This window comes from Myotis davidii, unplaced genomic scaffold, assembly GCF_000327345.1.
Source record: "Myotis davidii unplaced genomic scaffold, ASM32734v1 scaffold168, whole genome shotgun sequence".
Classification (NCBI taxonomy): domain Eukaryota; kingdom Metazoa; phylum Chordata; class Mammalia; order Chiroptera; family Vespertilionidae; genus Myotis; species Myotis davidii.
This window is the reverse complement of record NW_006383016.1, coordinates 1727191-1741782: the sequence shown is the minus strand read 5'-3', so window position 1 is coordinate 1741782 and position 14592 is coordinate 1727191. Positions and strand designations below refer to the sequence as shown.

General features: G+C 40.4%; 1 protein-coding gene across 4 annotated transcripts in view; it reads right to left on the bottom strand.

The window, feature by feature from the left end:
* The window catches only part of JAZF1 (JAZF zinc finger 1), a 186828-nt gene that overhangs the window by 168302 nt on the left and 3934 nt on the right, over positions 1 to 14592 (bottom strand). The window contains exon 2 of one of the 4 annotated variants that reach the window (XM_015558140.1): positions 14265 to 14395. The exons of 1 other annotated variant lie outside the window; for it this stretch is intronic. In XM_015558140.1, the coding sequence (XP_015413626.1) occupies positions 14265 to 14325 (61 nt within the window). In that variant the 5' untranslated portion in view covers positions 14326 to 14395. The remainder of the gene's footprint in view (positions 1 to 14264; positions 14396 to 14592) is intronic. 2 more of the 4 variants (XM_015558139.1, XM_015558141.1) reach the window with 2 other exon arrangements.

Below are 14592 nucleotides of genomic sequence, written 5' to 3'. Positions count from 1 at the left end.
GAGAGGGGACACGGTGAGATAAATGTGAAGGAGGGATCATGAGAGCCGTGTTCTTATTCCCAAATTCAGTAACTAGCTGTGAGGCCTTGGATGGGTCATGTTACTTCTCAGAGCCTCAGTTTCCTTATCTGAAAGAAAAGAGAGATATTTTCCAGTTTTATTTATATGTGAGTTTCTCTTATCTCAATTTCCTTATAAACTGGGCCCATTTGGTCAAACACATTTGGTCAAAACAAACCCTGTTTCTCAATCCTGATCCACAGGATCATACAGTGTCCAGAGGTAGGTGGGATGGAGAGGTTCCCTAATTCAGCTCTTACAGTGAACTCCAGAACATCCAGGGCCCCCCCAGCAATGCAGGACCTGCTCTGTGGTCCTGCCATTCTGAAAGTGCAAATGATCACAGGTGACCTACGACAACATGCCTCCATTCAATGTCTACCTGTCTCTTCTCTTCTCTCCTTTAGTCATGTATGTCCAAATTGCTGTACTGGGAATAGACAGCGAGATTTTGGAATTTTCATTTCCAATGTCGCAACATCACAATTTTAAATAAGAAAAGACGATGTTGTTTTCCTCCAATGGAAAAAGCTTAAAACTCAGTTGACAATTCTTACAAAAGGTACTAAACAAAGGAGGGGGGAAACCAAGGAGAATGAATCCACCAACACCACACTTGGGGCAGGAAGAATAGGAATTTTCCATGCAACAGAGATTGTCCACATGGACAATTCAAGGCCACAATCATTCCCCCACCCCCCCAAGTTTATATGTGGTACATTTTCTTTCATCTGAATTATTCGAATTTTATTTGTGTCCCTGTTTCATTCAGGTCCCCAAACAGACTCCACAAGGGGTTTGTAGCTGTCCTTCTAAACACCAGGTCAAAAGGCCTAATTTAAGTAATAACTCTGACTTCACAATGCCTAGCAAATAGCTTCTTATTGTGCTTGTATTAACATAACTAATAGATACATGCTAATTCTTCAAAGTTTTATGGTTCTAACACTACATATCTATGTACATTTGGACTTGCTAAGCAAATGATTCATATAATTTTCTTTTCATAAATGGACTAGATAAAGAAAGGAAAAGAAGAAAAGATAAAAACTCTACTATTGAATTTATTTTCCTCCAAGCATGTGTAAATAATGGAGATCATCTTTTTTAAAAAAACAAAACTGTTTAACATCTGCTTTTTATAATGTTGTTATTTCTTGTGAACACTCCATGTTTGCAACTCTTGTTCCCAAGATTTACTTGCAAATATTGAATAACTGAAATTCCAAAAAAGGAAACATGTGCACACCTCATAACTCCAGGAAATTCTTGATTAGCTGAGAGCTGGAACCCAACCAAACAAAATTCCATATTATTTGAAGCCTGTCCTTCCCACACTTTTATAAGAAAGTTGGAAACTATGAAAAAAAGCAAAAGACTTGCTGAACATATTGGCAGGTCAGTATAGATCAGCCTGATTGTCTTTATTTGGCACACTTAACGCAGAGCCAGTACACAAGAAGAACTAATGTTCAGGATGAACCCTTCTCTCTGCCTCAAATCTTTTTGTTGAAAAAAGTAGATTATAAGTAGATAGTACCTATCACTTATCTCTAAAACTCTACTGCTTAGCACATTGATTACACCCCTATACTGAAATATTTGTGTTAGCTAATTAATAAGTAGTGGTAATTAGAAGGCAAAGATGTTTAAAGATTTGTGATCGTACAGTTTATTGGAATGTAAGGTTGTAGAATTTTAAGGGACCTTAGAGATCTATTTAGCCCTCCCTTGTGCAGGAATCCTCCAAGAACATTCTACTGCTTTTAAAAACAGTTTGGTATCCATAGTGGGACCATATTGGACACACACATACAACATCTCACCACCTCACAAGATTCTGATGTGAAAGACATATTCATCTTTCAAACAGGGACACTGAGGCTCAGAAAATGAAGGAAGATGAGGAAGAAGAAAAAGTCAGAAAAAAATTACTGCAAGCTTTTGCCAATTCTTTTCTATGGTTAAGATCCAAGGCTCAACAAGAACTAAATCAGAGAAGATAAAAATGTGCCCACCCTCCCCCTATTCAATCAACTTTCCATAATTAACTTATTGAGATATATGTAATAAGCCAAGCCAGCCCCTGGGACACACTGTGCACACAGATGTTGTTTCCTCTCTTCTCAGTGTGTTAAGAACATCGCAGTGACAGACAAAAATAGTTAGGACCTGTTCCCAATTTCGAAAATACAGGCATTAGCACATACCAGTAAGTAAATAAAGTTACAAGGAATGCTAAAACCCATTCCCCTAAGAATAATCAGTACAATTGTGTTTTTTATTTTAAAATTCAGTAAGTGTGTATGCTTCCATCCCCCATCCCCAAGAGATAAATAACTGGAATGACCGAATATAGCCCAAAATACAGACATGGGAAAAGGGTGGCAATTTTAACTTTGAAATGCACCATTCTTGTCAGTTAAAGTCAGACTAAAGCATTAATTTATTCTGATACATTAATTAGCTGGAGCTTTTTTGCATTTAATTTTCTCTGGCATTTTGGAATCTATTCTCAGCCCTGTGGAAATGGCAGGTCTGATGTTATTAAAGTTAGCCTTTCAGAAAGTCCTCGAACTGAAGACTCCAACGCATTAAAAAATGCTGAGAGCCCAGATAATGCAAATCTAAAGTATTATTAAAGGGTATTCTTTACACAGGAAAGAAAAATCTTAATTTCATTAAAAATGAATTCAACTCTTGGAAGGTTTCCATTTTATATATTACCTGGGCTCTTCAAACTCCTCTTAGAAACAGCTAAAGCCAGTTTCATTTCATAAATTAATTAACAAATTAATTAATTCAAATATCTATTGAGAGCCAAGAACATGTCAGGCAGGTGTTATCCTGAGTGGAGTAAGCAAGGTCCTATTTTGTGAAGCTTACAGTACAGATGGGAAAATGGCCAATAACAAGTAAGAAAATATCTGAGAGTGATGAGAACAATAAAGAAAATAAAAAAGGTGATGTAATCAAGAGTGACTGGGATGACCCCTCTGAGAAGGAAGCACTTACAACAGTCAAGTCTTACAGGATAAAAGCGAGCCACAGATCTGAGCTCAGACAGAGGTCGTCTGGTGTCACTGCGAGAAGGCAACCCTGAGATTGGCAGGTATGAGGAGCAGGAAGGTCGCAGTGACTGAGCCCCATGGCAACTGATGGCAACACCTACTGTGACAGGGAAGCCTGGGAGAGGAATACCTGTGCCCACACTCCCATGTGCATGCATGTGTGTGCATGTGTGTATGTGTGTGTGTGCTTGCGTGTGTAGAAGTGTGGGGGATTAAGGGTTCTATTTTTGAACATGTCAAGTTTTAGACGCCCACTTACAAGAATGCTTCAAATAAATAAACAATAATGATAGCAATTAAATCATCACCCAGAGACAAGAGGGAAATTCAGAATGGCTTCTGCTGACTACTGCCGTGTTGGGTAAGAGAACATAGTTTTCTTTTCTCTTTTTTTAAAAATTTTTATTGAGTTTATTGGGGATGACATTAGTTAATAAAGTTATATAGGTTCCAGCTGCACAATTCTATAATACATCATCTGTATAGTGTGTTGATTGTTCACCACCCCAAGTCAAGTTTTCTTCTGTCACCATTTATATCCCTTTACCTACTTCTACCTTCCCCCACCCCTCTTTCCTGCTGGTAATCACCATACTGTTGTTTGTGCCTGAGTTTTTGTTTTTTCTTAATTCCTTTATCTTTTTCACCCAGCCCCCCAACCCCATTCCCTTCTGACAGCTGTCAGTCTGTTCTCTGTATCTATGAGTCTGTTTCTATTTTGTTTGTTTGTTTATTTTGTTCATTAGATTCCACATATAACTGAAATCACATGGTATTTATCTTTCTCTGATTGCCTTATTTCAGTTAGCATAGCACTCAGTTTTCTAACAAGCTTTATTCCATTATGCAAGTCACCTTAGATACTCAACTGAATCAAGCAATATTTAATGTAATGTGCTTCAAGTTCAATGTGGTAAGCAAGTCATAAAACATCTATGAAAGAAAGTCCTTTAAGAACCACGTAGATTATTTCTGTTGTACAGTGATAGTGTGCTCCCAAAGACATAAATGCTGCCACAGAATGCAAATCAGCAGGTGCCCTACATGTCGGTGGCACATTTTTTTAAAGTTAAAATATGTCCAACAGAAACTGTGTAGTAGAAATTAGAAGCAAAAGACGTTTAGTTGTGCCTCACAACACAAAGAATTATTGTTTGGCTGATGAATGTCGGTGTGTGTGAGCATGTTTGTGTGAGCGCTCGCACGGGTGAGAGTTGATGTTGGCTGACAGTGGAAGAGGGAGAGTTGACCTCCTTTCCAAGTCAGACTGTCCCAAATGACCACACTTCCTTACTTGGGATTCTCTGAGGTTAAATTTTGATGGATTGATTATAGACTCTTTTTTTAAAGGTGACGCAGACGTGGGAAAAATGAAACTAGGCATCTTACTAAAGTGTAAAATTATGAGGCAGCACAGAATTCCATGAGCACATCTACTTCCCAAGCCTCAGCCAATAAAGTATCTCCAGAAGCCAATAAAACAGTGCGGCATCTCGGGCCTCTTCATTTTCCAAGACATTTTTGTGTCTGAACTTCATTAGCCTGAGGGAAAGACTGTCACATACTTCAGATTATTTGAATTTGTAGATTATGACTATAATACAGACAAGGGCCAAGCGTTTTGATTCTGAGCGTCCTTGCCAACATTTAGGGAAGGGCCACCTTATTCTTTATTAACAAATCTTCAGAGGAGAGCGTTCCCCCTAGAACATAGCTATCTGGCAATAAAGAGCCTAAAAACTCATCCTGAGCATCAGTCAGTACTCTCACACCTACAAATGCTGACCATGTTCTTTGAAAACTGCTAAGGAGTAATTTTAACAACGGTTGGGCTTTCAAGGAATGGCTCCCCTCTCATCCTATAGGAGGAGAGAAAGCCTCTCTACTTGGGTACAAGAATCTAGATCATCCTATGAAGTGCTGTCTTCAACCATGTTTACTAGTCCAGTCTAAGAATGATGGGAGTCACTGCACGAAAATAACATCCTGGGTGCCTGAATGAGACAGTCCTCTTGGTGGGCAGAAAAGTAAACACTACAACCAAGAAGAAGGAGGTATTGAAGGCACACAGGATGGGTTTTAGGAAAAATATAGGAGCTAAGTTAAGAAGGTTGGAAGACAGAGATGGCATTTCAAAGATGGAACCCACTGGGTGATGACCAGGAGGCAAGATGGAGGGTGATGTTTGGGAAACAAGTAGCACCATCCAACTACAGCATAAGGTGGGTGGAGGAGAGAGGAGAGAATGAGGCTGAAGAAGAGACTGTGGCCAGTGCCCCACAGAGGACCCTGGAGGTCTTGCTAGAGGTTATCCTTTACCCCAAAGGACATGAAGATGAACTGAAGTTTTGTGCATTTGGGGTGTCATGTGGCGGAGCGGGGTTCCTGACATGACCAAGTTTGCATTTTAGAAATAGCACTAGTAGCAGATAGGGTGACTAGGGCCAGGGATGTGGCAAGGCTGGAAGCAAAGTAGAAGGATAAAGTAACTAATGATCATTGAAAAACCCCCAAAATGACAACCATCCTTTCACTACTGCTTGGTAGGAGGCGGCTTTTGTTAACACTGTTTTCCGGCTGGTTTCCTGGACACTCTAACGTATTGTACTATTAAGTGTGAGTGCTTTGTCTCTCTGGGATTCTACAAAAATAGAAGAGGGATATAAAACTGCTGCAAAAGACCTGCATATCACGAGGGATACATTGGGATAGTGAATAAGGGTTCACCTTGAGAAGGGGAGCTAAGTCGGTAAGGAAGAAACTAGGAAACTGACAATCTGGCTAGCAGATGGACTTCTATAAAGGATGGCTGCCTGCTAATGGTGGGCCATTAGCTCCCTTTACCCCAGAAGATGTGCCCTTTGAATGCAAAAATCCCAAGTGTTGTGAGGCTGTCTCTCCCCATGTGACCTACTGCCTCCAATGTTCATCTCAAGTCCACCTCCTCTGAGAGTCAGAGTTTGAATTGCCCTCCCTTAAGCCCCATACCTCCCACCTCCACCAGGTCAAGCCCAACAATATTTCTGGTCATATCTCTGCCTGTTAATGGGGGCTGCTTTTTACTCATCTTTGTGTTATCACAGCCTGGCATATGGCTCAGTATTTATTTTAAGAAACAGTGTCAGTTAAACTTTGCTTTAAAAATATTGCATGGCTACTGGGAAACACAGTTTCATAGGTCCTCAGGAAGTTAGCCATAGAATTCACATATGACAGGCAATTCTACTCTTCGGGATATACCCAAGATAATGGAAAACAGGTATTCCAACAAAAACTTGTTCACAAATGTTCATAGCAGCATTTTCCACAATAGCCCCAAAGTATAAACAATCCAGATGATGTCCATCAACTGATGAATACACAAAATGTGGTATGGTCATACAATGGAATGTTATTCAGGCATAGACAGGAATGAAGTACTGATACATGCTAAAATGTGGATGAACCTTAAAAGCATTTAAGTGAAAGAAGGCAAACACAAAAGGCCACATATTGTATGATTCCACTTATATAAAACTAGAGGCCTGGCACAAAAATTCATGCACTAGTGGGGTCCCTCAGCCTGGCCTGCGGGATCAGGCCGAAACCTGCTCTCCAACATTCCCTGAGGGGTCCCAGATCGCGAGAGGGCGCAGGCTAGGCCAAGGGACCCCACCAGTGCACAAGTGCGGGGAGGGACCGCAGGAGGGCTCCAGGGCGTGTCCGGCCCATCTCACTCAGTCCTGATCAGCCGGACCCCAGCAGCAAGCTAACCTACCGGTCAGAGTGCCTGCTCCCTCGTGATCAGTCCATGTCATAGCGAGTGGTTGAGCGGCCTTAGCATACCATTAGCATATTGCGCCATCCCCAGGTTTGCTAGAAATGGACAAAGGCAAGCAAAGCCTTTAGTCCTCAATATTATTTGCAAAATTGGAGTTGCACTAAGATGACCATCTGACAGCCCTTCTGCTCTAACGTTGGAAGGGTAATTTACTGGGAAGTGTCGGTCCTATGCATGGGACACTCCCCAGCAGAGAATGGGCACAAGGATGAGCGTGCCCCTTCCTCCAAAGTGTCCACACTGTCCTAGCTGAGGGCGCGATCTGCTAGAGAATTTTAGGTCTGTCAGCATTCTCTCAAAGTTCAGCAAGATAGCAGGAGTTACAAAGAAAGCTAGTAACCTCTTCTAAGAAAAAAACACACACAAAACGCCCACAAAATGTATTTTTCTTTGGTTTTTAATTAAAATTGACCTTTCTGAATCTATGGCTGGAGGCAGCTATGGTCATGAAAAACCATGTCATTTACTGGTGATCCTAACTGTGGCAGTACAATGAGAAAGGTTATAGTCGCCACAGAATGCCTAGGTCTCTACACACCACCTACTTGTTGGGGCCAGGGAAGGGGGAAGGTAGGTACAGATTAAGAGACATTATAACCACATGGGCACAAAGCACTGCCCCAGCATTATTTGAAACCCAATTGGCTGGGGTATTCTCAGGAATTTAGTCTCAGCTTTTCCTTTAAGGAGTTCAATTGTCTGAAAGAGATGAAATTTTGACACCAGGGGTCACCAGCCTCTTAAAGTCTGAATGAGGTGAGACCAGTGCCTCCCCTAAGGGGTAGAAAGGAAGGAAGGAGAAAGGCTGGGAGGATAAAGAGGAAGGTGAAAATTAAGGGGACATAAAAGAAATTCATTTGCTCTGCCTCTTTAAAGAAGGTGGGGGGAAGCTGGTGGGGGTGGGGAGGAGGAGGCCAGCCAGCCAGAGTGTGTCTACAGAAATGCCGCCGAATGGCTAAGTGCCCCAGAGCCCATATTCCCCAAAATCCAAAATGTTTTCTTCTGCCAGGATCTGACTTCCCTGGAAGTCAACCCAGACTGAATGACAAATGGAGGGGAAGCTGCCAGGGAAAAAAACACACAAAACAAATAAACCTTTCTGAGGGAGACTTGGAGGAAAGCTCTGCTGAGCCGAGATGAAACGTTCTCTGCTACTGTTCCTGTACTCCGGATTATTCAGCCTTTAGGAGTGCGGGGAGTGATTATAATCAGAACAAGAAATACCTAGTAGCTTAGAGACCACCACACAGACTGAACTGCTACTAGTAAAATCAGAGCGGGAACAGTGGTGAGACTGAGGCTGTTAGGGACACTTCACAGTACATGTGGATTAAAAAAAAAAATTTCCCCTCAGCTTTAAAAATCACAAACCAGCATTTGCCAATTTTTAAAAAGTGAAAAAAAATCACTTTTTCATTTACCCAAATCAAAAGAAGTGTAAAGTTAGAAAGTGACTATCCGTGAACTCCTGCTACCTCTCCTAGGTTAATGCCAACAAGCGCAGTGATGAGCAACCTTCTCTAACTTCTTCAAAGCACAAGCAAATTCGTAGCAGTCTGTACCACAATTTATAGCTGCCTCTTGTTGAGTGCTTACTACTGCGCCCAGCATGGTGCATGAAGTATCCCATCTACTTCCCACCAAATCCTTAGGAGATATAATAAACATCCCCATTTCTACAGATGGGCAAACTGAGGTTTAAAATCATTAGAAAATTTGCTCAAATTCACCCTGCCTGTACATGACAAGTCTATTCCAGACCTGGGCTTTTAACCATTATGCTGACACAAGGCATCTATCTATTCATGTCGAATTATACAAAATTAGTTTTTTGGTTTTTTTTTTTAATGGCTGCCTGGTAGTACTAATATATACATTGAATACTCCAAATTTTATTTAACCTGTTCCCTTCGGGAGGGATTTAGGGTGTCCTCAAGTTTTATCCTAAACATTGCTGCAATGAATTTCTTCGTATAGCAGAACTTCGAGGTGAGAAGTAGGTGGGCTGTATGTTTGGAGAGGCGCAGCCTTCCAAGGATGTATGAGAATGCCCTTTCTGACACACCTTCCCACACACTGGACATTATCAGTCATTTCAATTTTTGGCAACCTGGTAGATGACAGTGGAATCCAACAGTGGCTTTTCCCTGATGGCAAATGACATTGAAGGTATTTTGATGTTTATTTGCATTTTGTATGTGATTGGTCAGATCATCTCCACACTTTCCTATTCCATTGTCTTTCCATACTAATATGTGAGCACTGTCTATAAATCCTGAATATTAGCCCTTACATATGCTTCATATATATTCTCCCAGTTGGTTATCCATCCTTTAATTTTATAATTTATAGTTTCTCTCACTACAATTTCATGAAACTGAATTTGTTAAACAGTTTAAGACTTCAGGGCTTCTTGTCATGCTTTTAAAGGCCTTCTCCATGACTATAAAAATATATTGCTTTATTTTCTTCTAGAATTTTATAGATTTGAAATATAGTGTGTGGCATTAAACAGGGATCTAAAATATGTATTTTTCCCAAAGGGATTGATGGTTGACTTAACACTATATATTAACCATTCCATCCTTTGCTACTGAAAGTTTTATCTTTGCCATACATTCTTATGGACCTATTTATAGCATGTTTTAGAATCCTGTATCCCAAATTCCCCCAAATTATTTCTTTTAAATATATTCCTTTGCCATTGTCGCTTATTTATCCTTCTGTATGATTTTTAGGAGCAACTTGTCAAGATTTAAAAATAAATTCTATTGGGATTTTATTGCCATCGTACATGTTATTTTAATTTGGAGAAAACTTATTTTAGAAAACTGAGTTCCTAACCAGAAGTAGAAAGAATCTCTATCAACATCTCTGTGCTTTACTTCAGCGAAGTTCTATTGTTTGTCTCATATATATTTTTTGTTAATTTCACTTTCATTTCTAATAGATTCTGGTGCAATTATGAGAGGTTATCATATTTTCCATAATACTGTATATGTGGTTAATGCTATCATATGGGAAAAATACTCATTTTTGTTGATTGATATTCTAATGATGAGTCGCTTTTACTGCAGTTTTCTTGCTTTTCACCAATTGCTTCTGATGTTTATCACATTTAGCATTTTATCCTATTTACTGAGTGAATTACACTGCATTCCTAATACTGGCCTACCCAGATCTTCCTAGGCCAAGAGTAAAATATCACGGTGTGTTATTCTTTTGGTATTTTACTGCATGTGGTTTGCACTTATATTGATAAGTGAGATGGTTCTATATTTTTTGGTCATATTTTTGTCTGGTATAGGTAACGAGACTTATTATGCTGTTCTGCAGAATAAACCTGGATGCTTCCTGTCTTTCTCTGTGCTTTGGGGGCATACAAATCGTCAGGAACAAAATCTGTAACTGGTATTTAAGAGGGAAGGCAGATTGGCTACTTTTCAAAAAGAGTTAGGTAATTGGTTAGGATAGAAATGGAAGGTTGGATGGCTAGATGGACAAATGAATGAATGGAAGAGGAATTTTCCTCTATGGTTATTTTCTATTCATGTGTTCCTTTTTGATTCAACTTTGATAATTCATAATTGTTAAATTTTCATATTCAGAACTAAAAAGATAGGTGCATAGAAAATGCTTGCGAACCTTTGGTTATATCTCCAACCAACTCAGTCACACTGGCCAGGGCCCAACCACATGTAACTTTTGACTGTCCCCAAACTTAACTACTAGTAGCCTACTGTTGATCAGAAGCCTTACCAATAACATAAACGGTCGATTAGCACATATTTTGTATGTTCATGCATTATATACTGTATTCTTACAATAAAGTAAGCGAGAGAAAAGAAAAAGTTATTAAGGAAGTCACAAGGAAGAGAACATTCAGTTACAGTACTTATTGGAAAAAATCTGTGTAGAAGTGGATCCCCGCAGTTCAAACCCACATTGTTCAAGAGTCAAATATTTTTAAATTTCCAGGTTGTTAGACGGGGGTAATGCTGTCCTTGTTGCTAACAACTAGAATCACTGCATCTTGTTTGAAGAACCTGGCCTACTCACTAAACACTAGTGTGGTCAAATGGTGTATATGTTTTGAAATGTAGTCTTTTTGTGATCTGATCCATATTCCATTTTTGTGTCACACTGAAAGAATGTGTTCTTTTTGTTGTGTAATGATATTCTCATTAAAGCAAGTTTGTTAACTGAGTTACTAGTATTTCCTATATGCTTTCTTTTGTTATTAATTCTCTGGGAAATTTCTGAAACTGTGTTGTTGGTTTGTTTTAAAATAACTAGCTATATTTGAAATGAATATAGGTGCTTCCTATAAACAATTATCTCTAGGTTAGTAGAATTCTACACTTTCCCCTGCAAACTGGCTTCTGAATACTAATTTTTCCAGCCCCTTTTGCATACTTTCCTTCTGTTTTCACTTTTAACGAACACATCTTCCCAACACGCTCACCCTCCCACCTACTCTACAGCTTAGAAAATGTCCTAGGATTCATACACAAGCTCCCTACAAAGGTCAATGCCACAAAACAGTGTTGTAAATGACACAGTCCATCAATATTTAAAGACTGCAAATAAGAACAATTAAAGTCAACTAGTAACTCAGAGTAAAACAAAAATTACAAGGAAGGAAATCACACCTAACATTGATCTAGAGACGGACATCAGAATCCCTACCATGTGGTTTAGTGGTAGAAACTAAACACTAGTGTGGTCAAATGGAAAAGAAAATATGCTCTCTTTTTTTGGTTTTGTTTTGTTTAAAAGTTGGTTCCCTGAATCTTTGAAACTGCAGGTTCACCCCAAGGGCAGGTCTTATGTGATGTTTGAAGGGGGAAAAAATTAACCTTGTGCACACCTCCTATATTTGAGATCATTAATAAAAAGCCAAAATGTTTAATTTGCTCGGATGTTTCTGCTTTTTGTCATTTTTGTATAGTTAACAGGATCATAATTTAAGTAAGTCACACATTGTAAATAACCTGGCTATATTATTCTCTCCTCCTTGGTAATTAGACCACCTTTTGTTACAAAGAATCCTATAAACCATTTAACCATGAGTGGTTGTAAACTGCTCGTATTAAAAATTGGGTGCTCCCCCCTCCTAAACTGAATATTACCAAGGAAACTGCATGCCTTTTCATCTCTACTTCATTTTCGTTTTATTTGAGTTTCTGGAATCAATTTGATAATTTGATAATTGAAATGCAGGCATAAAAATCTACTATAAAAACTTTGGGAAGAAAGTAATCCCAATTGACACTGTCACTTTCCATTGGTGCACAGGAAGTGTGAGGGTGGCATACAGATTTGTCATTTACTCACCAAGCCCTCGCCTACGAGTGGTTTCTTCTGCCTCCTTGGAAAAATGACAAAGCCATCTAGCACAGGAGGAATTGTAAGAGTATTTAACAAATTAACCATTATCTCTGTAGTGTCACAAGGGGAGAAAAGCAACATGTGGCTTTGTGTTATTTCAGATTACTTGATATGCTAATCAGTCAAGATGTTAAAATCAAACAGGCAAAAATCATGCTAAGACTCCCAATCTTAGAATAAAGGATACTCCCAAAGTTGAGGAATCCTTTTTTCCCAAATAAACAGTGACAAGTATGGAGACTATTTTGTGTCTATTGCGGCAAAAAGTACATCACATTAAGTTTATCACCTCAACCACTTTGAAGTGTCCAGTTCAGTAGTGGTAGGTATGCAAACTGATGAACAAGACTGTGTAACAAATCTCTAGAACAAAACGCCACTTTGATGCTCAATCAATCCCATTTATCATAGACAGAATGCCTGTCCTATTTGCTTTGGTATAAAACTGATCACACAACAGTTACAGAAGTTGAAGAAATGCAGCCCCAGGAATCTACCCTTTTACATTTGACCAATCCCAGTGGTCTTTTCTAACAACTGATGTACAGCATTGAACTAGCATGTAGCAATGCCGTTATCAGCAAATGGAACAAAAATGGGCCGCCTTCCTGTGCATAAAGAGAACATGGTTCAACTATTTTGGCAAATTGCACTGACCTGGAGGACCCCTGCTCAGACCCAGCGACCCCTCCCCTGGTTCATTGGCTGACAAGATCTCTATTTGTGGTTTGTTTGGGGATGTTCTGGCCACACTAAAGCTACTTGTAAATATTCCCACTGTTTCCCTTTAAGAACCCCAGGGCTTGGTATAAAATGTGATCCTCTCACACTTGGGGCCATTAGGGTAAATGTGTTTCCGTAGCCCAGCTCAGGAGGAGGTGCAGACTCAGAGACACCGTCTGCCTTTCTTCCTGCTGTCGGTAACGGTAACCCAGCAGTGGGCTGCTGGGGAAGGTGGGAGGGGGCGGGGGAGGATTTACCCCGTGGGCTGGTCCACCATCCTCCCCTGGAACAGGTACAGCGAATGGTGTCCACATTGCACTCAGGGTAAGAAGTCCCCGAAAAGGCACTGGACCTATTCTATATCTCCATCTAGATGGTGTTCACATGGATATACGTGCAATACAGATTTGTAAAAATGAATGGGTACACTTAGGATTTGTGTATTTGATGTTAATAAAGTGTTAAAAATTATTTTAAAAGTTCCCAATCTAGACTTAGTGAATAACAAGGTGGCTCCAATTCATTCCCTTCAGTAAACTTTTGCAAGGAATGACCTGACCTCTCCAAATTCCAACCCCTCACTTTTCCAGTTCCCTTTCTGCATCACTAACATGTTAAAACCGCCCAAAGTCCAGATCTGGTGACGCCAAACCCCAGCTTACAAATCCCAGACGGCTCTCCACAGTTTATGACTGTCTGCAGACCCCCAGCCCGGCAAGTGGCTGGCCCCACACACTCAGTGTGCATGTTGGTTCCTCTCCCTTCCCTTCATCTCTGTTCACATTCCCATCTCGGACTGTTAAAACCCTACCCATCCATCTCTCCCTTTCCAGAGTCCTCCAAGTGGATAACACAACAGTAATCCAACGAACACTTGTTTGCTATGCATTTGTTAATAACCTTTTAATCTAACACTATTTATCACATAGACTAAGCTCCACCAAGGCAGGCCCTTTGGTTCACTAACCTGTCCCATGCACTTGACGCAGTGCTGGCACACAGTAGGCACACAACTGAGAGCTCGTTTCCCACACACTGTGCTTCATATGAGTCATTTCAAGCCCTTACAACATGTATAACATAAGCCCCACAGTCTAGACCAGGAAACTAGAGTTCAGAGGTGTTAATTAACAGGCCCAAAGCCTCCCAGCTCTGAACAGTCACCTCGTCTTCCTCTGAATTCTCAGAAAACAACGTACCACGACTGTGTGTGTATCTCCTGCCTGCTAGTGCTGGTTGTCCATCCCTTCTGGTTTCCATTCTGTGTAAGCACAGTAGCCTCTGAAGCCTCCAGCTCAGCTTTGCAAGGTAACGGCTCCATAAATACCTACTGAGGCACTGACGGGCAGAGGATAAAGGGGCAGAGAAAGTATGATTTAGAGCAGCGGTTCTCAACCTGTGGGTCGCGACCCCTTTGGGGGGGTCTAACGACCCTTTCACAGGGGTCGCCTAAGACCATCGGAAACACTGCTGAGAGCTAATACCTTGTAGTTCTCAGGGCTATGGACATTGATTCAATAGCCTGAC